The following is a 23,550-nucleotide window of genomic DNA, read 5'->3' as shown; positions in this document are numbered from 1 at the left end:
TGAGGCAAAACTGCTGGGATCGAGAACAGCAAGAAACTGGAGAAAGCACAAGGAAGACAAATCTTTGATCTTATATTTGTTTTAAAATTATGCCAAAAAGCACTTTCACTGCAATATAATTTCTACATATCCCCACAATTTATAGATCTCTGATTCTCAAACTTTGTTGCATTGACCACTGTTGGGCTTTGTTTATTCTTTGTGAACTAGCACTGCAATCAAACCAGCCTGATGGCTCTGTGGAGCCCTGTGCTACATTTAAACATAGGGCTGAATCCTGTCAAAAGTAGTTGAACTTAAGGCCCATTGTTTTCAATGAGAACAAGGTTGCTGTTAGCTTGTCCTATTCATTTTCATGGCTGACAATGGGGAGGGGGGGAGTTTCTCTTCATTGTGAGGTGGAAACTTCAAAGAAAATGTCAGCTCTTTAGTATCTTATTTCTATTTATTGTGGTATTGGAGGGGGCACTCAAAACAATAGAAATGAGCCTTATTTGGTTTTTGAAACCCTAAGTGTACGATTTTGTATTACACTCTCAAGAAATTCCAGAGCCCCCAGATTCGAGAGTATTGTCATTCAAGACATTCAGAAAGTGCCTAAATTCTTGGGGGGGGGGGTGTTATAACCAGAATGTTGAGAATAGTGCATGCCTAGTGCCTTACTGCAAGTCTTTGGTTCTGAAAAATATAACTTTAGGCACCTGGTAATATAGATTCATTAGCCATAGTTTTGTTGTGTTTTTAGTGAAAGCGAATTCCCTACTTTCTCTTGTAATCATTCAATCTGTGATGTTAAAGCATTGGTTATGCTATAGTCTATGCTATGCATCAGTGTGGGGGGCCTGGAAGATGTCTGTCTTATATAAAGTTAATTGCACAATTATACATAAAGCATTCACATGATTCCAAGAAAGGAAGCCCTATGTTTATAAGTAAAGTATATCATAGTTAATGGCTATCTCTCTAAGCCCAGAAATGACATCATTGGGCCAGATGTGACTGGAAGGTTGCAAAGTTTTTTTAGCTGTATCAAAGTTGCACAAGACACCCCTTCATGTAATTTGTTTAGCATGTCATTTGTGGCTCAGAAACAACGTTTCAGCTACAGAGCAATTTGCATGAAATTGTTTCCCTCAGGTACTCAAATGGCACTAATTAAAGTAGTAATACAGTATTATAAAGAACAGAGTTAGCCCTGCAGTATTTGGGGTATGTAATAATTACTTCTACTTAGCTTACTGGGCACTAGGAATGACGTTTTCTGTCTATGGACATCTTAAAGTATGTCCCATCCCTTCCAGGCAAATTCCAGAGATTTTTAGGATAATTCCAGAGAATCAAATAAATAAATAAATCTGCAGATAAAAACAGTCAACAAAAAACAAACATAAACCACAACCCCCACCAAACTGAGGATTACTTAGGAAGAGCACCCAAGGGCAGTTCTTTTGTATAAGTTGTACAGATTGGACAATTGTTTGTGGCTGCTTCCTCCACTATCTGTTAAAGCATTTTTACCCTCTGCAGTGAAAGTGCTCTAAAGCAGGTTCATGTTGTTAAAAGCAAGGAAAAACACAAAACAACCCACAGTACACCTTGCAAGTAGAATAGTCAAAACAGCCCTCAGAAAGGTTTGTAGATCTGCAGATCAAGCCCCAGGTTTGTGTTTCACTCAAAAATGGATAAAAGGGGTGTGGCCTGGTTTGACATTCTCAGCCATCCTACTTGAGTGTGTACTCAAGATTGTGTAGATGTCTTTAATACTACTCCTTTTGCCACTTATTGTGCACAGAACTAGACAGAGTTAAAGACTGGATAAATGGTGTCCGTCCCCCCATCTTGTGGAGTGTGGGCAATGATATGCCACCATTACACACGGGTGTGCTGCCATCTTAGAATCATCCTGATATTTCCCAGGTATTTTGAAAGCCAAACAGTCTCTCAAAAACCATAAAATGAATGGAATACTTCCCACTGGACCAAAGAAAGATGTTTACACATTTTTAAAAAATGATGCAAACAAAAAACATTCAACTTGTGAAAGAAGAGGAATACCATACAGACTCAAGCTGTAACAAAAGCTTTAAACGGTGATAATTTAAAATACTGTGGGAATGGTTATTGGTAAAGAGAGTTCTATGCAACATTTCAAACCATCATCAGGATAAAATGGGATGAAAAAAAAACTGCTCTGGAGAAAACACAATTGAGTCCTAGTTTAAATCAGGGTCAAGGTAAACACAAACATTATTTGCAGGAAACAAGAAGATTTTTCTGTGCTTCATAAAACAGATTTTTAAAAATAAGAATAATATTGATATCCCATCTTTCTGCCCTATGTGCCCCTTAATAGCTACATGTTTTATATTTAAATTGGACTTTCCTCTATTACTTCAGACTAAAGGGCTAGTTTTATTATCCTGAAATAGAACTTGTTTCAATTTTCAATTAATTTCGTTCTCAAATTATAAATGGAATATAGTGTGATACTCCGCTTCCAGGATAAGCAGATGAAACATTATTGTACTGAAGACTGATCAGTAAATCTTTATTTTAAAAAGCCAAGAAGCAGGAATTATCCTATGCAAATGGATTTTCCCTCAGTGTTAGTTGCATACAGCTGCTATCCTATTTCGAAAGGTTAATACATTAGAACCTCCATTACCTGGATCATTATCCATACAAAATTCACTGTATCTTGCATGAAGGCCCACAACACTTGAACACTATCTAAAACAAAGTTCTTATTTAGTAACTTATTTTGTAAATGTTTGTGGCTGTTGGGAAACCATTCATTAAATCTGCTACAAGTGTTTGCCATTACAATATTTTTTTAAAAAGCAGCTCAGTCTTTAATCAGAATGGTTGATGATCCTCAGTGTAGCCTTTGAAAAGCAATTTTTGGAAATGAAATTGTGCATCTCCCCCCCCCCCATTTTGGAGAATGTGAATGGAAGTCAGGCCATGAGGAAAACACTATACCTTAGTTCATAGTCCCTGCCTGCTGACAGACTTTAACCTGCAGTCATTTATCTTGTTCATGCTGTGGCCCTCCAACTCTGCCCCCCCCCCAAACACTGAACATCAATCCTAAGTAAAATTCCTTGCCAGAAACAGCTATCAGGAAAGAAAAACTTCGGCTTCTCACTGTCTCCCACCATGTCCTTTCCTCGTGTCATACCACGCAGCATCATGGTGACTGAGAAAAAATAGCAGCTTGTACAAGGTCCAAAGGTCCATAACAGCAGGGGAAGGTGAAGTTAGAAGTCATGTCAACAGCAACAAAGCACAGAAAAAATGCTTTGATCTCGTGAAGAGACACACTGACCACAGCAGAACATCCTCCCCATTTAAAACAGAAACAAAGACAAAACAAAAATAGGATTTCAGCTGAATGAAACAAGACCTCATCCAATGAACGGAATTGGAGTGAGTGCAGCATTTCAGCAATTTTGCCATCTTTTCCTTACCCCTTTTAAAACACCTCCCCAAATTTTAAAGAGGTCCAGATCCTGTTGTTTCCTCCCCCCTCCCGCTCACAGTGCACGGCTTAGCTGGTACAGAATCCTTTATGCCAACATGCCTATAGCCATAGACATTATGTAGAAGAAGTCTATCACTTTGTGTGTGAATTGCAACATCATTATTACTGTTAATAAAGTACAATACAGTGGTACCTCTGGTTACGTACTTAATTCGTTCCGGAGGTCTGTTCTTAATCTGAAACTGTTCTTAACCTGAAGCACCACTTTAGCTAATGGGGACTCCCACTGCTGCCCCACCGCCGCCGCACAATTTCTGTTCTCATCCTGAAGCAAAGTTCTTAACCCAAGGTACTATTTTGGGTTAGTGGAGTCTGTAACCTGAAGCGTATGTAACCCAAGGTACCACTGTATCACACAGGTTTGTACTTCAGCAGCTGCAATCCATGGTGGTAAAAGAAGTATCATTGCCTGTGTGGATTTGAAGCTGCCTCAAGTGTGATTGTCAGCAACTATACCTCCAGACCACATGGAACTGCTTGACTTCTTTAGATGCCCTGCTCTGTGCCCCCTTCCCTTTAGCTATAAGATAAGTAAGTACTGAGGACAGTGGCACCTAAGTCTTGATCAGCATCCTAACACAGCAGGTATCATTAGGCAATGTGAGGCAGCTTCCCCCAGGCCACAGAGGGGAGTAGGGAGATGTTTTGTGTGATGGAGTCTGCTCTCTGACCCCTTTACCAGAATGCTGCCCTCATGTATGGTGACAGATGCTGTCCCTTTGCCATTGCTAAAAGAGAGCCAGACTGGCTGGCTTCTGTACATGGCTGGCCAAAGACATTTTGCTGCCTGAGATAAAGCAGACGATTGCTCCCCACCCATTGCATCTTACTTCAGCACTGGGGTCGGGCCACACCACAACTTAAGCTGAGCCTGCTGAGGATTCTACCCTCCAGTACCATAATGACACCCCTTCTTCGTGACCCCATGGACCAGAGCATGCCAGGCACTCCTGTCTTCCACTGCCTCCTGTCCAACCATCTCGTCCTCTGTCGTCCCCTTCTCCATGTGCCCTCAATCTTTCCCAACATCAGGGTCTTTTCCAGCGAGTCTTCTCTTCTCATGATGTGGCCAAATATTGGAGCCTCAGCTTCATAATTCAAAAGCATCAATTCTTCGGCGATCAGCCTTCTATATGGTACAGCTCTCACTTCCATACATCACTACTGGGAAAACCATAGCTTTAACTATATGGACCTTTGTGGTGTAACTGCCTCCCAAAATACATTTATTAGGTTCCTTTTTTACTATCTTTTAGATGCCAAGAGATGCCCATCATACGCACCCACACTTCTAATTACAATTAATTTCCATCACTTTTAATCTGTTTCTTATATTATATGTCGCTTTTTACCACTATTTTTTATTCATCATTTTCATTTAGCTTGTTCTTGAAGGAGGTTTCAGATTGTGTTTAATGATAAGGTTGTGCAGGCTTGCCTTGCAGAGCAGCAGTAGCAGCAGCAAAAGATTGGATTAAAAGTTATTTTTTAAAAAAATCTTGTTGCAGTTGTGTCCTGTCTTTCTTACAGGGCATTCAAAAGAGTAGCACAGGGGTCGGTTACCTAAGGCCCATGGACCCCCGCTGCCCGTTCAGGGACCCCTGCTGCCTGCTCAGTCGGCTCCCGTGCGCCGCGGTAAACTGGCATGGAGCAGAGAGGGGACCGCCTTCTGTGACGCTGGCCGGCTTCCCATTGGCTGCAGGAAGCTCCTGCAGCCAATGGGAAGCTGCGCACGCCTTCTCCGTGCCGGAAGGAGTGCCATAAATAGTGTACACGCACACACACACACTCCAGCCCACCACAGCTTCTGAGGGACCATGAACTGGCCCAAAACACAAAAAAATTGCCAATCCCTGGAGTAGCACTTTCCTCAGTTATTTTCCCAGGCTACCCACTACTCAAACCCACTTCCCTCACTGGCTCTACTTGCTCCTACCTGAGTTCATTTTCCTCACTGGAATGTTTCCTTAAACTGAGATAAGGAGGTGCTTCTAGAAACGTCTGACTTTTGTGAGAGTAGAATGCACAAAGGTGAGAACCATACTCACTGTTCTGCACACTTTTGCCTCTGGACTCACTCGTCACTGGCATGCGGTCCCCTGAGGATTCCCAACAAAGGAATGTGGCCCTAAGACTCCCTATTCCAACTTAGCTTGTGCTTGAAGGTTAAAACCCTCTGCAGGGATGGCACCCTGACTTGGGTACTTCCATTCTAGAGAGCCTCCATGATGATCTACATTACAGTATGTTCATTGCCAGAGTAAGCCTTTCCATTTACCCGGGAGTGTTAAGGGGGGTTCATTTGTCTGTGGTCTGTTCCTTGGTTTTAGCTTTTAGCAAGTGAGGTATGTTTACTCAATCTGTTTCTAAGAAATTATTTGCCGGACAGCCGAAACATAACCCTGACATTGATGTGAGACACCGTGAAGGCCGTTGCTTAGTGAGCTGCTTCCCATTTTATAGATATAGATGTATAAAACAGCATTTTTTGTACTTTGTTATTATTGTATACCACCCTGAGAACCTTCCAGATGAAGAGCACCAGAGAGGTTTTAAAAACACATAAATGAATATGCACCCTTGGGAGTAAGTCCCATTAACCTCAACAGGAATTACTTCAGCTGTTCTGCATATCTCAGCAACAAACATAGGGCTGCACATTAATCAGTACATACTAATGTATGTAATGTTTGCCTATAGTGTTTATGTATTTATTTAACAGAATTTCTATACCACTTATTCAACTATAACATCTAAGCAGTTAACATTCATTCAGTTTGTCTCAAAAGCAAAGAAGAAAGCCATATGAAATAGTATGAAAGAGGAAACATCCTGGGTTCTTTTCTAAACCCTTTTAAAGTCCCTTATTTCACTTGACTCAGTTGAAAAACCAGCTTTAAATCATTCAAGGGGAAGCAGCTCACTAAGCAACGGCCTTCACGGTGTCTCACATCAATGTCAGGGTTATGTTTCGGCTGTCTGGCAAATAGTTTCTTACAAACAGATTGAGTAAACATACCTCACTTGCTAAGATGCCAGGAGTGGGGGAAAGCCCTCTCATCCCTGAATCTTTAAAATGAACCTCTGGACGGTAGCTAAATTAAAAGCAAACACCACAGAATCACTATCTTCTATTGTCAATCATCTTTCTCTTTTCAAAAACAAAATAAAAAAATTAATAAATATGAATGCTGCACAGTTTGTGTCACATCACAATCTCTTGTCTATACAGCATTTTTCTGCATGTGGGAATTGCTTTCAAACACACACACACACACACACACACACACACACACACTACACAAGGCTTTTGACCTTGACAGCAACTGTAAATTCCCCCAAGTCCTATGCAAGCTTGGCTGCAGTCATCTAATCTTTACTAAATCCTGTCAGCTAAATCCAACTTTTGATTGTTTCATCTACCTATATATAAAACAGGAATGACTGTAACCTACATCGCCTGTTATTCTGAGGCCAGTACTAAAAACAATAATGAAAACTTTCAGCTACCAATCTAAGAGAAAGCAAAGTGTAGGATTTACATCTAAACAAATAACTCACACATCATGTCAAACTCCTTCCCCAGAAGTGATCTAGAATGAACTGAAGAAAATGTTTAAAATAACTTTTGTTAAAAAACCAACATCTTTTTTACTAGGATTGATAGGAACTGAACTCCCCAAAGTACAAAATAAAATATTTATGTATGCTACAACAGCTGCCCGAATATTGTTAGCCCAAAGATGGAAGGAAGAAAACATACTAACGAAAGAAGAATGGCAAATCAAGCTAATGGATTATGCAGAAATGGCAAAATTAACGGCAAAGCTCAGTGACTATGACAACGAGAAGTTTTTAAAAGAGTGGGAATCGTTTATTGTTTATGTACAAAAATATTGTAAACAGGTTGATACATTGGCAGGGTTTTAAGTAAATGCTTGCAACCAGCAGAAAATTAGATAAAATTAAGGCAAATAATAATTGAAAAAGTTTAAGAATGGATATGCAGAAGAACTTGGTTAATATAAGGAACCAGAAGAGAGTATGGAGGAAAGTCCAGAGATTTAAAGAATCTCAAAGAGAAGGTTTGTGAAAAGGTATTTGTATAAATTTAGATCTGGTAGAAATGTGAGTTAATTACTCTTTTTATTTGTGAAAGTATAACTGTGAAAAACTAATAAAAAATTATTTACAAACAAAGAGGGATTACTCCTTGTCTTTTATGAATGGTTTCTAGAATTCAAGACATAGATATGTATCTGAGTGACAGGGCCAGAGTAAAGCTCATTCCTCACCTGGAATGAGTTCTGAGGTAATCTATAACAGGGAGACAAAAGAGTTTCTAGTATTGTTAGGTATTCCTATTGCCTGTCAGAGAGAATTCAGATGCTGAGCACAGGTAGAAAGTCCCACTAAAGACACTATCATGTACTCTCTCAGTCTCTGAACTAGGAAAGCTAATATAAAGGAGGAATGAAGGCTGACCCCAATATATACTTTGCCCCTCCTGCACTCCAACCTCCATTTTTCCCCTGGTGCTGCCAGTGTAAGGGCAGCAGCCTATGATGTTAAGAAATCTGCATGTGCCCCCAACCCTCTGGAACAGATTTCTTGGGGGGAGACACAATGGCCTGCAGGAGGAGGAGAGGGAAATGAAGTCCCATTGGACAAGCAGACACCCTCTTGCATTATATCAGATCTCAGCCTAATACTCTTCTATTTGCAATAAATATAATCAGGAAGAACAAGAAATGGGAGGCAGAATGGATTTGGCATAATAGGCAATATAGTCACAGTTTGCTTCTTTATCAAGTGACAGACAAAACACATGTAAAGAAAGTATGCATGATTTTAATTTGGGGTATACAATATGGAGCTGATTTCAGCCTGGAGGATTTTTCCCCCTCCTGCTTTAACTTCATTAAATCTTTACTGTCAAGAGTTTGTAACAATTTCTTAAATAAGATGGCAGGTTTCCTGACAGATGGGTAACTGATGTGCTATGCAGTAATCCCTAATTATAAAAGAATTTGGAAGGCTGACATGCCTAGCATTAAGGAGGCAACCGAAGCAGTGTCACACTGACCCTTCAGAAATGATTATTGTCCAGACATACAATATATCTGATTACAAGGAATTGGTGAATGTAGTTGGCAAGAATCATTACAACAATTCCCTATGTGAATGGACATCCATTTTTATGTCTTATTTTTAATGTGGCAACATATGAGCCAACCTCCCCCATGCTGATTAACTTCAAATTTCATCTCAGGTAGGTATATAAATCCTAATTATATAACTAAAATAAAAATATCAGCCAAAGGTTCTGCTTAGATGCATTTAATGATCTCCAAGGCTACAATTCTCTCCAGTAAGGCTAACTTAAGTCTCATTGATTTCAGTCGGTCTATGACAGGACATCTGGTTCCAATCCAAAAATCAGTGTACTTTGCTTCTGAGTTAAGATGGATAAATCCTCTTATAAAAAAGGGCTACTTTCTCTGATACGAGCTGATGGAGATTATTATTATTATGCATAATGCCTTTGAAAATCCCCATGAGAGATATAAAAGATGGCTTGATCAAACTATTTTATGAATGTATACACTAAAAACAACATAATAAATAAACTAAAGAATGAAAGAAACAGGTAGAACAATTCAACTCCAGATTAAAACATTTAAGAATGAAAAGCCTGGAAAAACAAAACAAAAGTTATAAAAGAGAGTGCCTAATTGGAAAGATTTGTATTTTATTTTGAATTGGAGATTATGATAATATATCATATTTTCTAGAAACTTTAATTTATGTTTCCAGCTAAGCTGTGTTTATTTTAAGTGTATTATCTTAATTTTTTACTTGTAAAGTCCTCAGCCCCCCCCCCCACAAGGGTTCCAAATACAGTATGTGAAATGACAGGCTCATCTACTAAGGTACAAACAATGCAATACCTAGGGAAGGTGTGAACTCCTCTATGCCTTACCCATTTTGGAATTTATTTTGAGAGAACCAGGAGGTTATCTACCTTCCTGTGCCCTTAACAAACAATCAAAGCACTCTAGACATCCCACCAGGATTAGTAACACAAAAATCTGAAAAACAAAGTGACAATTAAAGGGTGAATCTCTACATCCACATCACTGATGGGATTCGCCTCTCTTGGTCATGCTCAGCTTCACCATATGGCTTTCCCTTCCTTTGTGGAAAGCAAAGCTTCCTGTCAAAGAGCAGCTGCTCTAAGTGATCACATAGGACTTTAACCTTACAGTAGTCAACCACCGAACCCATAGATGTTTGTCAATAAGATACTTTGCTCTGTTGTTTTTTAAAGGATCTGTAATATATTTTTGCTTGAGAGAAGTTTTCTTCTTCATTCTGCTGCAGACCAACTGTTTTGTAATCAGGTGGTGCTTATCAGTGTTTAATGGTGGACATCTCCTCCTAATCCTTCCATACCATTAAAATTGGATATTTTGATCAGTTATTATGTGACCAGCTTATTTTGTTAAAGTAGACAGACTATCAAAAGAAGATTATGACTTAATGGAAGGGAACATGTAATCACTATGGTTCTAAGCCTGATTTCTCATGAAGTAAGTCAACTGTATGAATTTCACTGAATCATATATGGACATTTTGTTTTGCTATAATAACCACTTCATTAGTGGTTATTTAGAGGTCTGGTAACATATCTGAGCAACAATGTTACTTCAAGAGAGAAACAGAAGTTAGGTACCCTGCCTACTTTTGCTGATCATTCAAGACAGCTCAATCTGTGTGAGCATTTTAATCAATTATCAAAATGTACAGTGCTCACAACAATTGCTCTCTATCAAAGCCTTGTAACAGCTGTCAGTGTTGTAATGCAAACCCTTGTTAGTTCTTACACATTCCCCTCTGGAACTAATGAGGGACCATCTGACAACTCTAAACATAGGCACAATTGAGGAAGAACCTACTCAGAAGGGGAAGTGTGCACTGATAAATGACTCAATACAACCTTAATGTAGCTGTGAATTTAATCTCATGTCTTCATCTTCAGTCTCATTGTTTTTTAGCCAATGTGGTCAAGGTATTTTCAAAAATTAAAAGAGCTTAATTTTCTGCAATCCTATACTCATTTGCCTGAGAGCAAATCTCATGGTACTCAACTGTGCTTATGTTTGAGTAGATATGCACAGCATTGTGCTGTTAAAAGACAAAATCTTTTTTAAGAAAAAGAGGGAAAGATATGCCAGCAAGTCCTCTAAAGTGTATTTATTATGCAAATGGGTCAAATGTTCTTGAATAGAATTCTGCACAAAATAGCCACTATGACAATTTGTTCAGTTCTAAAATGCTTAATTCCAAATAGGATGGGAATGAGCAAGTAGAAGCTGATATAACCCACTTTTGTTGCCTCTTCCAAGAAAAAATTAGCATGTCTTTGTCCATTTATCTACTGGATAAACTATGACAAAACTTACTGGTCATGCACCAGGTTTTGGATAATGCATTCCAGTATTTCACAGCAAGAGCAAACCACATATCCTAGCCAATCATCAATCTAGGTTGTGTAAATGTATCTTCTGAGAAAAAGAATATAACAGTTCATAATCACGGCTCATTAATGTATATTTGGAAGATATCAGCATGATAAAAACTGAAGTTATTAAAATTAGAAATGAGTAAAAACAGAAACATGAGCTTTTTATTCCTAACTGGTTTAGGGTTGCTTCTTTATATATAACCAAATGCTAAGAGAAACCATTTATAGAATTATTTAAAATCCTAGTCATGCTTCCTTTAAAATAATATTTAAAAACTATGACTGAAAAATCATTACCAAATAATGATCTGATTTAACTCCATTCCTAAAATTATTTTTGTATAGATTATGAACCACTATGATTCTAATGAAATCAACAGGTTAAAAAAAGATCAAAATAACTGGGCATAATATTCTCTGTTTTATTTTTTAAAACACTTTAATATTGTTAAGCCCTTCAGGATGAGGCAGATAGGAATTATAACCCACATGAACTGCCCCAAAGCCTGCAAACATCATCATGGGAGGTTTGGAAGCTGGCAGCACAACAGCAGATCTTCTCAATAGTGGCTCCTTGCTTGTGGAATATTCTCTCCAGGGAAAAATGCCTGACATCATCTTTATCTGTTTTTAGGCACCAGGCAAACATAGCCCCAGCCAACATGGCCAATGGCCAAGGGTAATGGGAGTTGTAGTCCAGCAATATCTGAACAACCACATGACCCCTACCTCTGGTGTACAACTGTGCAGATTGTTTTAACCAAATACTAGTGGTCTTCATAGTGTTCAGGAAAAACATTATTTGAAGTAAGAAAACATTAAAAGAATTAATGAAGGTGGGACATGTGCCTTGCTTGGAAACATGATGGTTTTAATCTTGAACCCAAGTCTGGTTCTCTGTCTGTCTGTCTGTCTGTCTTTCTTTCTTGCTACATAGAAAACCATAACAGTATCTTGGTTTATTCAGCTTCATAGACAAATGCTACTTATTCATTTTGACCTTTGAAAACAATCTGATAAACGGACTTTGGAGAAGAGAATAAATGGCCAAACAAACTGATATGCTTTATAGCCTACTAAACATAGCAGGAGTTGAATGTATTAATATTACTTTCCATGATTTACAGTGGTGCCTCGCAAGACGAAATTAATTCGTTCTGCGAGTTGTTTCGTCTTGCGATTTTTTCGTCTTGCGGAGCGCGGATTCCCTGGGTATTAACGGTTGTAAGAAAAAGGAAACAAACTTGCAAGACGTTTTCGTCTTGCAAAGCAAGCCCATAGGGAAAATTGTCTTGCGAAGCAACTCAAAAAACGAAAAAAACCTTTCGTCTTGCGCGTTTTTCGTCTTACGAGGCATTCGTCTTGCGAGGTACCACTGTATAATTTTATAATATGTTTGTGAAAATGTTAAGTGCATTCAAGTTGTGTTAAGCAGGGAACACATGCCACCAGAGATTAACCTACAAAGCTTGGAAGATTTTTACAAAGGGGCGAGATGAATTCTGCACAACTAGCTATAAAGAGACATGATCAGTCTACACATTATAAAATATTTTGAAACATAAATGTATAAAGTAGTAAAATGACTACCATTAATGACTTCCATTAGCTTGAGACGAAGGTGGCTTTGAGGCATTTAACAATAGTTTGGACAAATTTTCCCCAAAACCTATCTTTAGTTACATTTTTTTTCCTACTCAGAATAAAATTGCTATTAGTACAGATTGATGGGAAGGGAGAGAGAGAATACCACACAGTTTAAAAAGTAAAACACTAGTGACATCAATACAGGATCAAATGTTCTGGAAAAAAACCCCAAATTAAGAGCTATATAGGTTAATGTATCATGCTTGTGGTTATGCCACTCTTCCAAAATGAATGTGAACTTTCATTCACTATCCTCAACTTGGACTAATTACAACGCCTAATTCTCAAAAAGGGTTGGGAAAGCTCATGTTGTCATGCTGTTGAACTGATTATCACCAACTTTTCTTCACATTCTATGATAATTTTCCTATCACTTGCTCTAATGCGAATTGGTTTATATTGGAGAATTTGTGGTGCAATCACTATAAAGATAGGTTTTGGAAAATTCAGAATCTGATAAATGCTGCTGTGGTGCAAAGAAATGATATTCACAGAAACCAGCTAGAGTTCCCTTCCTTCTCAAAGACGTGAGGTGTGAAGATGCAAATAAACAAACACACCTGTTTCAATGGTTTCTTCTGCCAACAATTCTCATTGACTACCTGGGCTAGGTAGTATTAATTTCACATGATTCTCCCTCCATCATTAAATGCACTGATTGCATGCCTGTTTCTTGCCTGCTCTGTCTAGAAAAGTACTATTTTAATCATCTTAACTTGGGGTGGGGGACAGCATGGGAAGAACACTGCTGAGCCACAACTAGTCCATTAAGAAGTATGCGAAAAACTTAACTTGGTTCTAAGCCTTCCGATTCCTGCTGCGTTACTGACGTCAACAGCAGGAGGGGATTGGGTTACCAACTGCTTTTAAAGTGCCACTTAAATCACACCCTGGTGAAAATATTTGACAAATTTGGGCCTTGATAAAAGCTGTCAGGACAGCAGGACGTATGTAAAACCAGAGCAGGCCAGAACGCCCTGTCACTTTTGTTAATGGCCTGCTCATACAAAGCTCTCTTGGTGAACAAATGGAATGGAAATCAAGAAAGCAGGCCAGCTCCACTGGATGCCAGGACTTGATTGCAGGATCAGAGTCTGCTTCTTATATTTTGCATTCATGGGCACAAGTAATCTCTTGCTGACTGAAGTCAGCAGGCTTTTCTCATATACGCAGTGTCTGAAAACAGGCTTCATCCAGTGGTATAAACATTTAGCGATACATGTGCTTGTCCCCAGGTGCCATGCTGACACTTTTAACAGATTAAAGCTTGAGCAATAAATTTAGCCATGCCTGGTTGGATCTACACTACCCCCTAAAATGGAATTAATCTATTATTCTTTTCATACAAACGTTCAGAAACTCAGAGCTGAAGGTGTGAACTTAAAACCTCTGAAAAACAAATAATTTCTGATTTCAGGAGGGAAAAAGTTATGTGCCTTTACCTAACTCCTGATAGTGGAAACAGAAAACCTTAAAACACATTCAATAACTACTTTCTTAAATCACATTCCTATATTGCAATCCTTTCAGTATATATCTGTGAATAAGCAAAAATAGCATACATTTATTTGCATTCTTTTTTGAAAGGGTAAACCTGAATCACCTTCTGTCCTCTTAGTTCCTTCTCACACTCACCATCTTAGAACACTAACGTCTTTAAAAGAGTTTGGACTAATAGCCAGGTGAACCTTGCTCTGTCTTGTGAGGAGCGGATAGCACCAATCTAACCAGAGAAACAAACTAGGCAACTGCTTGGTGTGGCAAAGTTCCACATGTGACTGACTCAGCAATTGCTGTGATTCAGGGGGTCAGACTTTTCCTCTTCAGGGGCAGAGGCCAGGAATCTAAAGCAGGAGAGATAATTTCCTTCAGGGACAACCTCTGAGGCATATAACCAACTAGAAGTACTTGTGGTGCCAGTTTTCTGGCCTAAGAACATTGTTTTGTCCTCCTTTGATTCAGAGGACACCAGCCTTGCTCCATCAGAGGCTATGACTAATAAAGCTGGCTGGGCCTCTTTAAATGAAAAGACTCTTCCATGTGAAGGAAGAACTGCTGCTGAATCAACATCTGAGTTCTGCTCTCATGAAGTCTCCAGCCTGATACCTGCATGGAACTGTCCAAGGTATCTCTGCCTCTGCTAAGGTCAGTACTCACAACATAGCAACAATGAACATGCCTGAGGAGAGCGCGCCTCTGTCTGCACTTTGAAAGAGACATACACAGAGTTCATTGAGCAAATTATCAGCAGACAAAATCAAGAACCTTGATCTCCATTGGCTGTCGGAGTATCTACAAAGAGCAGGAGTAAAAGACATGGCAAGAGATTAAAAAGGGCAAGGGCCATAGCCTGGCACCAGATCATACATGAACGTCATAGGTTCAATCTATGGAACCTCCAGACAGAACGAGGAAATAATCCTGCCTAAAACTTTGGAATATGTGAATTTAATATGACATTGATTGCAGGTATATCACATTAGGGATCACACTGCTCTGTTCTGAAAGAAAGGGGCTGCAGACTTGTCCTTCCATGCATAGTCCACAGGTAGGCATAACTCAAGGTTATTTGCCTCTCTTACAAGGATCCAGGGATTTGGTGGTTCAGGAAGCAGCTGTTTTTTTTTAAAAAAAAAAAAGTGCACAAGAGCATTGTATCATGCAGCTTGAAAAGGAGAACACCCAGCATCTTTTTGATATCTAGGATGCACTTAACAAAATGAAGGCAACTGCAGGTTATAATACCATAGCTGGCATCCTATGAGACCCAGCTATGGGTCTCATGGTGTCTCCAATTTCTGCAATTTCCCTCCACCAGCAGCCACTTGAGCTGGTTTGTAAACCATTTCAAAAGAGACCTTTTTGGCAGTGCAAGAGGCTGTAGTAGATAGTGGTAGTGGAAGCCCTATTATACAAAGCTTTGTGTGCAAGCCAATGAGATTAAATATCAAGTATTCAGGGTAGCCAATAGAACTAAAAACAGCAAGTACAACTGCAGGAAATGAAAAAGTGAATGCATTTTGTATACTAAAGAAAAAAGGCATGCTAAAAGATTACTTTTCTCTTTAACCTTACTTACTTGCTGGAACACTTTATAAAGGAAAGGAAAGCAATTCACCAACAGGAAAAATGTAGAAACTATCAAACAGATTACCTTGGCAGGCATATCCCCTTTCTTCATAGCCAGCGTTACACAAGCACTTTCCAATGGGAACTAGCCATTCTCCTTCTGTACTGCAGTACATCTTGGGTGGGTCTTCCTCTTTGGAATGATTAACACAAGAACCTCGCACTTCCACCAGTGACTGGGAATCCATAGGGACTGTATCTGGAAACATGGCCAGGTTCTTTACAGTGAAAGGGCACTTCTTGAAGTACACTCGCACCGACACTAAGGCAACGCACGCACCCACATCTTGAAAAGCCAAGTAAAACCCTTTCCTGCTAACAGGTCCCACTTCACGGACCTCTGTGTTGAGTTTAAGAATCCGATCCCCAAGATCCATCTGAGTGAAGCTCTCATCGGCAGCAATGGTATCAATCTTTGTAAACTGATGTTCTCTAAACTTGACGAAATGGTCATCATCAGACTCCATATAATACAGGTTAAAAGTTTCCTTGCAAGTGCCCAGAACTAGTGGGATGCTGTTACAGTCCCTCAGGGTAAATTTGAGTTCCACATAGATCTTCTGAGCTGAGTTACGTGCTATCCAGTTTGTCCTCAACCAATTGTTCTGACTGTGGTCCATAACGTTGCAAACCTGATACGTCCTGATCGGCGTATAGTTCTCATCAACACCACTTATTTCTTCCCACTGAAAACATAAATAAAAGGATAGTTACTGGAGAAAAATAGTTATAACAGCAAGCTCACAGATAATTTACCAAGCAATGATCTGATATCCCCTTTTCAATTAAAAGTTAGAGAAAAGTCTTAGTCTAGGTATATTTTTAGAAAAAGCACATGGCACAACTCTCTTCAAAATGTCTCACAATACTGTGGAATGTGGGTAGGAGCTTGCAGGTTTGCAATGCACACACACAAAAAATAACATGACTGTACCAAAATTTGGACACTTACGCATACCCAGAAGAAGGCAGGGATAGAATAATTCTCCATGACAGGCTGGGTAATGTTTGTGTAGAGGAGATGTCTATCACATTGTTTTCTACCAACAATCTGAAGTAATACAGTCTCAAGAGCACAGCATTACTTTTTTCTGAACATTTTGAAACATTTGGGGGAATTGGGTGCAGACCAATCTTAGCAACCTGGCTCTAGAGACCCAACAATCAAACACACCACAGCTGCAAAATATTTATTTAATTATAATAATATAATATAATATAATATAATATAATATAATATAATATAATATAATATAATATAATATAATATAATATAATATAATTAATATAATATAATATAATTATATACATTTATAACACAGCAAAGTTTCAAAAAAGATAACATGCCACCATAAAACAATTTGGAAGCAACAGACACAGCTGTACAATTAGATTTACCATTGCCTACTTAAAAGAAAATACTGAAAAGAAAAAGTTAATGATAAAGGGCATGAGGATTGTAATGGTAAAACAACAAGTGAAGTTATTTTCAGCTGGAAAATAGCCTGCAGATGAAGAGCTAAGCACCCCCCAACTTGAAATTAGCATCTTCCTTCTGCTGCATTTCAATAAAAGGAAGACGCCTGAAGACTGTTCATGTGTTGCTGGTACATGATCCTGGTGGCCCTTCAATGTTTTGTGTAAGTGAATACACTTCTAAGGCCATAGCCCAACACTGCATTAAGCAAACTTAAAACCTCTGAGATTTATGGATGTAAATGCACTTAATTCGTTGTTGGACTTTTGGCTTTCTAATTTAGAGCAGCACAAGCATTTGTGCCATCTGCTTCTTTCTGTAAAAATATATCCATATGCATTGCCTGCGTGACAATAGGTAATTCAGGACACTTGGCTCTGGACTAATTGCACCTGTTTTAGATATAGAAAGTCTATTTTGTGACATACTTTGCATATGTGTTTTATTTGAAAAGCTAATCATTTACTTCTCTAACTGCAGAGAACAAATTATTACATTAAATGAATGGGAATGCACTTTTGTCCCTACTTACTAACATGCAAGCAGGAGCAAAAACCATGCAATTCATTCATGAGTGAAATCCTTGGGATTAATGGAGAACTGTGATTTGGAGTCAAGATTAGGCATGTCTAAATTCTGAGGCCACTGGTTGAAAGATGCAGTGTGAAATTAATGTTTACTGGGCTCCTCATGTTGATGGTAGATTTATGGAGGCACTAACCTGGTGGAAGTTTAAATTCCTTCTGCTTTTCGTGAAGGTACATAATTCTTGATAACTGCCACGTTTATGTTTTCAGGAGTTCAATTTAAAGGGTAATTTGGCCCAGCTGTATCTCACCTATCTTTGTAGATCTGGAATCCTTTTGGGTGACGTGGTTATATAACAAAGCTATAGATTGGCATTTGGTATATTATTAGATATGGACAAGATACCCAACCATGTCTCAGCCAAAGATACATTAGCATAATTTTCTCAGCCCAGCTCAGCTGATGGGGATGGAATGGGAACAGGACAAGAGAGTAGGGACTTTGGCTGGATCCTAGGCCTATTCAATTACTTGGCAACCCAGCACAGAACAGTATTTTTAAAGGCTTGCTATGCCTATTACACAGAGGGACTTGGGTGGCCTAAACCACAGAGCCTAGGGCTTGCCGATCAGAAGGTCGGTGGTTTGAATCCCCACGACAGGGTGAGCTGCTATTGTTCAGTCCCAGCTCCTGCCAACCTAGCATTTTGAAAGCACATCAAAGTGCAAGTAGATAAATAGGTACTGCTCCGGCAGGAAGGTAAATGACGTTTCCATGCGCTGCTCTGGTTCGCCTGAAGCAGCTTAGTCATGCTGGCCACATGACCTGGAAGCTGTCTGTGGACAAACGCTGGCTCCCTCGGCCAGTAAAGTGAGATGAGCACCGCAATCCCAGAGCCATCCATGACTGGACTTAACGGTCAGGGGTCCCTTTACCTTTTATGCCTATTACACAGCACAGCAGCAGTAGCCCCAGCTGAATGAAGTTTGGATCTGGTATAACTTTGCACTCGCTTAATTTACACCAGCTTGCTTTAATGCCATCTCCTTGTGGTTTATGCCATCATGCTCCCCAACAGCAGTACTGCTAATTTTCCCCAAATACCCTTTTAGTGAATTCACATATAAGATGCACGTACATGCAAATGGATCCACTTCCAGTTCTGATTGCAAGCTGGAGCCCAGCAACATATTGAGGGCACAGATTCCACCCTCCTATTCTAAAGCAGCCATTCATTCATTCCTAAACAGCCTTTTTCCCTCTGAGTAATTTTTGGTGTTTTTAACGATTCTGCAGTTTGTCAGTATATCTTTATATCAACACATCTGTGCATCATTTGTCTGCATCTTGAAGACAATCTGTTTTCAGAGAGCAATTATGTATTAACAGAAATCAAAACAGCCATCTAAATTTAGCTTTCTAATAATAACTAAGTTTGATTTAGAATTATTTTATCATTACATCATTAAAAATGTGAGTGGCATGCAGTGAAATACAATATACACCTTTGAGTGCATTTCTTAGACCTTCAACATGTTCAACATTTTTCATTTTGCCACGCTGACACCAGGGGGTGAATACTGAGGTCTAAATTGCATGACAAACCAAGTATCACCAGTATATACCTTCTGCATAAAGGGTTGCACTGAGCTATTATCACTGCATTAATTTGTAATGAAGACCAAATTGCCTGTAAAATTATAGAAGAATGAGATTTCAGGCCATTTGAACAGATAGCAAAACACCCAAATTAGCAGTTAACACTGAAGCATTGCTCAACACAACATCAGGTTCCAATCTTATCTGTAATAGATAGATATTATTTGCACTCGTTTCCTGATGGTGCAACACAAATAATTTTGCAATCCCTAAAAGAGCTTTTAAGCATTTTAAAAACTGTTAATGACCCTGCTGTTCTTAATGCTGAAATTGACTTATAGCCTTGTGTATTCCTATCTTATTATGTGGAGACATTAATTCATTATTGATAGGGATCTTTTATGAGACTTCATGCCCTAGCAGCACTTTCAATCATGTTCCCTCCTGGTACACAATGGAGACCGTTTGATCAATTGGGCTCATGCACTTGAGAGACCAGAGTGTTTAACTGCCCCACCATCACAGCAATCATGTATGACCTCTCAACTTGAGACACGATAAGTCAGGAACCATTTAAGAATCAGCAAATGTTGCTTGTATATTATTATATGCAAGCCATTCAAAACTACAGAATTCCTGCCAGGAATTCTTGGATCTGTTCATAAGAAAATAAGAAGAGTCCACTGGAACAAACCAAAGACCCATCTAGTCCAGCACCCTATTCTCATATTGGCCAACCAGATGCCTATGGGAAACTAGGGAGCAGAATATGACAAAAAAAGCACTGGTTTTCAGCAACTGGTATTCAGGAGCATTGCTGCTTCCAAATGTGAAGATAGAGCATAGTCATCATGGTTAGTAGTCTATGTCATCAATAGCCCTTTCCTCCATTAAGCTGTTCAGTCCTTTTCACAGAATTGTAGAGTTGTAGTGTTGGAAGTGACCCTGAGGAACATCTAGTTCAACTCCCTGCAATTCAGGAATAAGCAGGTGGCCCACACAGGGATCAAACCCAGCACCAAGCTCTGGACAAAGAATATCTCCCCCATCAAAATATACATTTTCATCAGCCCATTAGGCTGGCCAATGGTAAAAGAAGACTGGAGTTGCGGTCCAACAATATTTGGAGGCCAATCTCTGTTGTAGACAGATCAACAGAAATGTTTAACATTAGCAGCTATCACAACTATTTAAAATACTCTTGGGATTTTGATAGGAGGAAGGCAAAACTCCCATTGAGACTTAATAAAAACAGTTAGTTTGGAGATGTCTTTTTCCACACTGAAAGATTTAACTGTTTTCACAATTTGAAACATATAATCCTTTGTACAGGATTGTACATTTGCCATGAGTTGACAGCATGAGTACCTCCAATTATTTCCATACTCATGTCAGACTTATGTTCGGATAGCAGTTGGTGACAAAATATAGACTGAACTAAACTGAACCTGACACGTTCACAGAAAACATACTGCAAACATGCAGCTCGGGGGGGGGGGGAGGGAATCAGAAGAAAAATGACAATTGGATGGGAAGATATTGATATAATATGAAGATTGCTACATGTACTAACAAGCTCCAGATATGCTGTTGGAAACAGACATATCATACAAATAGGCAAAGTGAAGAAGAAAAATTGCATGGCATTCTTGTTGTCAGTGTAATTACTTTACATCACCTTATAAACTCACAATGGCTGAGGAACTCTCATGTTACAGATGCCCTGCATGAGAACAGTATGCATTTTCTGGGTGAATACAAGGGGATTGTTCATATCACTTTGTGGTTGCCAAGCAATTGCCCTAACAAATGGTAAACAAAAAGGACAGAACCCTTTAATGCCGTGACTCCCAAATGTTGTGTCAGGACCCACCAGCGGGGTGCAAAAACCTTGTGGATGAGCTGCCAGGCAGCCTGCAATGAATACCAGAGACAATGCAGCTCTAGGATCTAATGAATGCATGATGTCAGGGTCAGAGGTGAAGACAACAGGTGGGCACCTCAAACCAAGATCAAGAACAGATGGACTGGTTTCGTTTGGCTTAGTGGGGAAATGGAGGTCTTTGTGGCTTTCACAAGAGGAACAAACCTAAGAGATTCTAACCCACATGGCCTTTTTTCTGCCAGAAAAAAATCCTCCCCAATTCAAAACACCATGTGCAGTGTTTTTGTTTGTGTATTGGGACTTTTCAGAAGCCTTTTGGAGACACAGCCTTCTGAACAGACCATCAAAGCGACACCCAGCTATTTGTAAAGTCCTGCACAGAAGGAATTCTGCCCCCACACACATATGGAACAGGAGGGTACGGGGCTGCGGGTCTGGCTAGATCCTGACCAAGTATTTCCTCATGCCTCAGTTTTCTGAAGTAGGTTACAATCCTTCTTTTGGAATGGTGAAATGTAAAAAAAAGGGGGGGATGACTACAATTTCAGTTTTAATACATCCTGCACTTAAGAAAAATTCAAATCTTTCTAAGGAAACACATTGATCAACGGGGAACAAAAGTGAGAAACACATGCGAGTATGAAAGGACTGAAGGACATCATCAAAAAATACTTGAAATTCAGGGTCATTGTAAACTTAACATGGGGGGAACCTTAGATTTTTACATTCTTACTGCCTGGTTTCATCAAACAGGTGCACAATATATCATTTCTTTAGTCTACCCTGCTTTTCAATCTGAATATACACAATGGAACTCTCAAATGAATACACATTATCCTATTGTCATTTTAAATACCATCAAATGTACAGTGAGATTCCTTAATGCTACACTAAAATAAAACTGTTAAAAAGCACCAGCTGGCTATATCAGTAATGGCTTGCCTCCAAGTCTCAAATGTCTTATTTATATACAATGGAATTCTGCCGGCTGTTTAATATTTAGAGCTAATAAATATAATCAGCACTCCTATGACTAAAAAACCGCAAACACAAATATGCTTGAAAATCCATCCTAACTACAAATTTCACAATGTCTGAAGGAGTATGTTTGTGTGTGTGTGTGTGTGTGTGTGTGTGTGTGTGTGTACATACACACACAGTTGATAAACATGAGTAAGACATACAAATCTATGCATTTGCTATTTTCAGTTGCAAAACTAAGCCTTCTATATATCTATAACGCAAAGAATGAAGTGGATTCATTTATTGTACTGCCAATAAGAAACAAAGAAGGTTATCTATCAGTTTCAGCAAACTATCAAGAAGTGATTCCAGTTACAAAACCAAGCACTTGCTCATTAAAACAGCACCCCCACCGGCTCCCAAAGCAGCCTGAAAACTTCCATTACTGTCTGCATGACATGGCTCACAAGACATTACCAAATGACTTCCACACTCATTTGAACATAAACATTTTCATATTCTCAACTGAATTGGGATAGGAAAAGGAGGATGATACGCTCTGGTCTAATGTATGCTTTATAGCAGTGGGGGCTAACCTATGGTCCTCCATTAGTTGTTGGCAGTGCTATTTTTCTAGAAAAAGAGGTGCCGGAACTCACAATGAACACCTCCCTTGTTCTCTAGTAATGGCAATGGTGCCCACCGGAGAGGTGCCAGAACTGAATTCTGTCAAGTTCTGGCTGAAATAAAACCCTGGTTGTTGGATACCAATTCCCATTAGCCCTAGCTAATCAGTGGCCAAGAATGTTTGGAATTGTGTAGTTCGACAAAATCTGGAGGACCAAAGGATAGCTACCCCTGTCTTCAAGATTAAGCCATTATTGGTTTGTTTGTTTATAAATGTTGTCATCCATCTGCCTTGGGAGACATTGGAGAGATGTGCCTATGGAGGTGAGGTTAGGCTGATGTAAAGTTGCAATGCCAGCTGTGGCTGCAGAGACCATGCAGGAGAGACATGTCTTGTTGCAGCTGGGGCAGCTGAAAGCTCCCAGTTGTGTCCATCTGTTTATAAAGGAGCAGCCTCAAAAGGGACAGTTGCAGTTAGGGGGAAATTGCTGGCTATACTTCAAATCACAAACTGATTTCAGGTTGGGAAGAGAGTTTTAAATTGTTTGGGATGACTAATTAGAAAATCTATACTAAGTAAGGACAGAAAGAAGAGGGAAAGTTCTTATTACTAAGTGGTGAGG

At 39.3% G+C, this 23,550-nt stretch overlaps 1 protein-coding gene across 5 annotated transcripts in view; it reads right to left on the bottom strand.

The window, feature by feature from the left end:
* EPHA3 (EPH receptor A3) overlaps positions 1-23,550 on the bottom strand; it is a 203,397-nt gene that overhangs the window by 114,631 nt on the left and 65,216 nt on the right. For all 5 annotated transcript variants that reach the window (XM_081859646.1, XM_081859647.1, XM_081859648.1 and 2 more), the window contains one exon: positions 15,874-16,534. In XM_081859646.1, the coding sequence (XP_081715772.1) occupies positions 15,874-16,534 (661 nt within the window). The remainder of the gene's footprint in view (positions 1-15,873; positions 16,535-23,550) is intronic.

This window comes from Podarcis erhardii (genome assembly GCF_964252035.2).
Source record: "Podarcis erhardii genome assembly, chromosome: 4".
Lineage (NCBI taxonomy): Eukaryota > Metazoa > Chordata > Lepidosauria > Squamata > Lacertidae > Podarcis > Podarcis erhardii.
The sequence above is the reverse complement of the archived record's forward strand: the minus strand, read 5'-3'. Positions and strand labels throughout refer to the sequence as shown.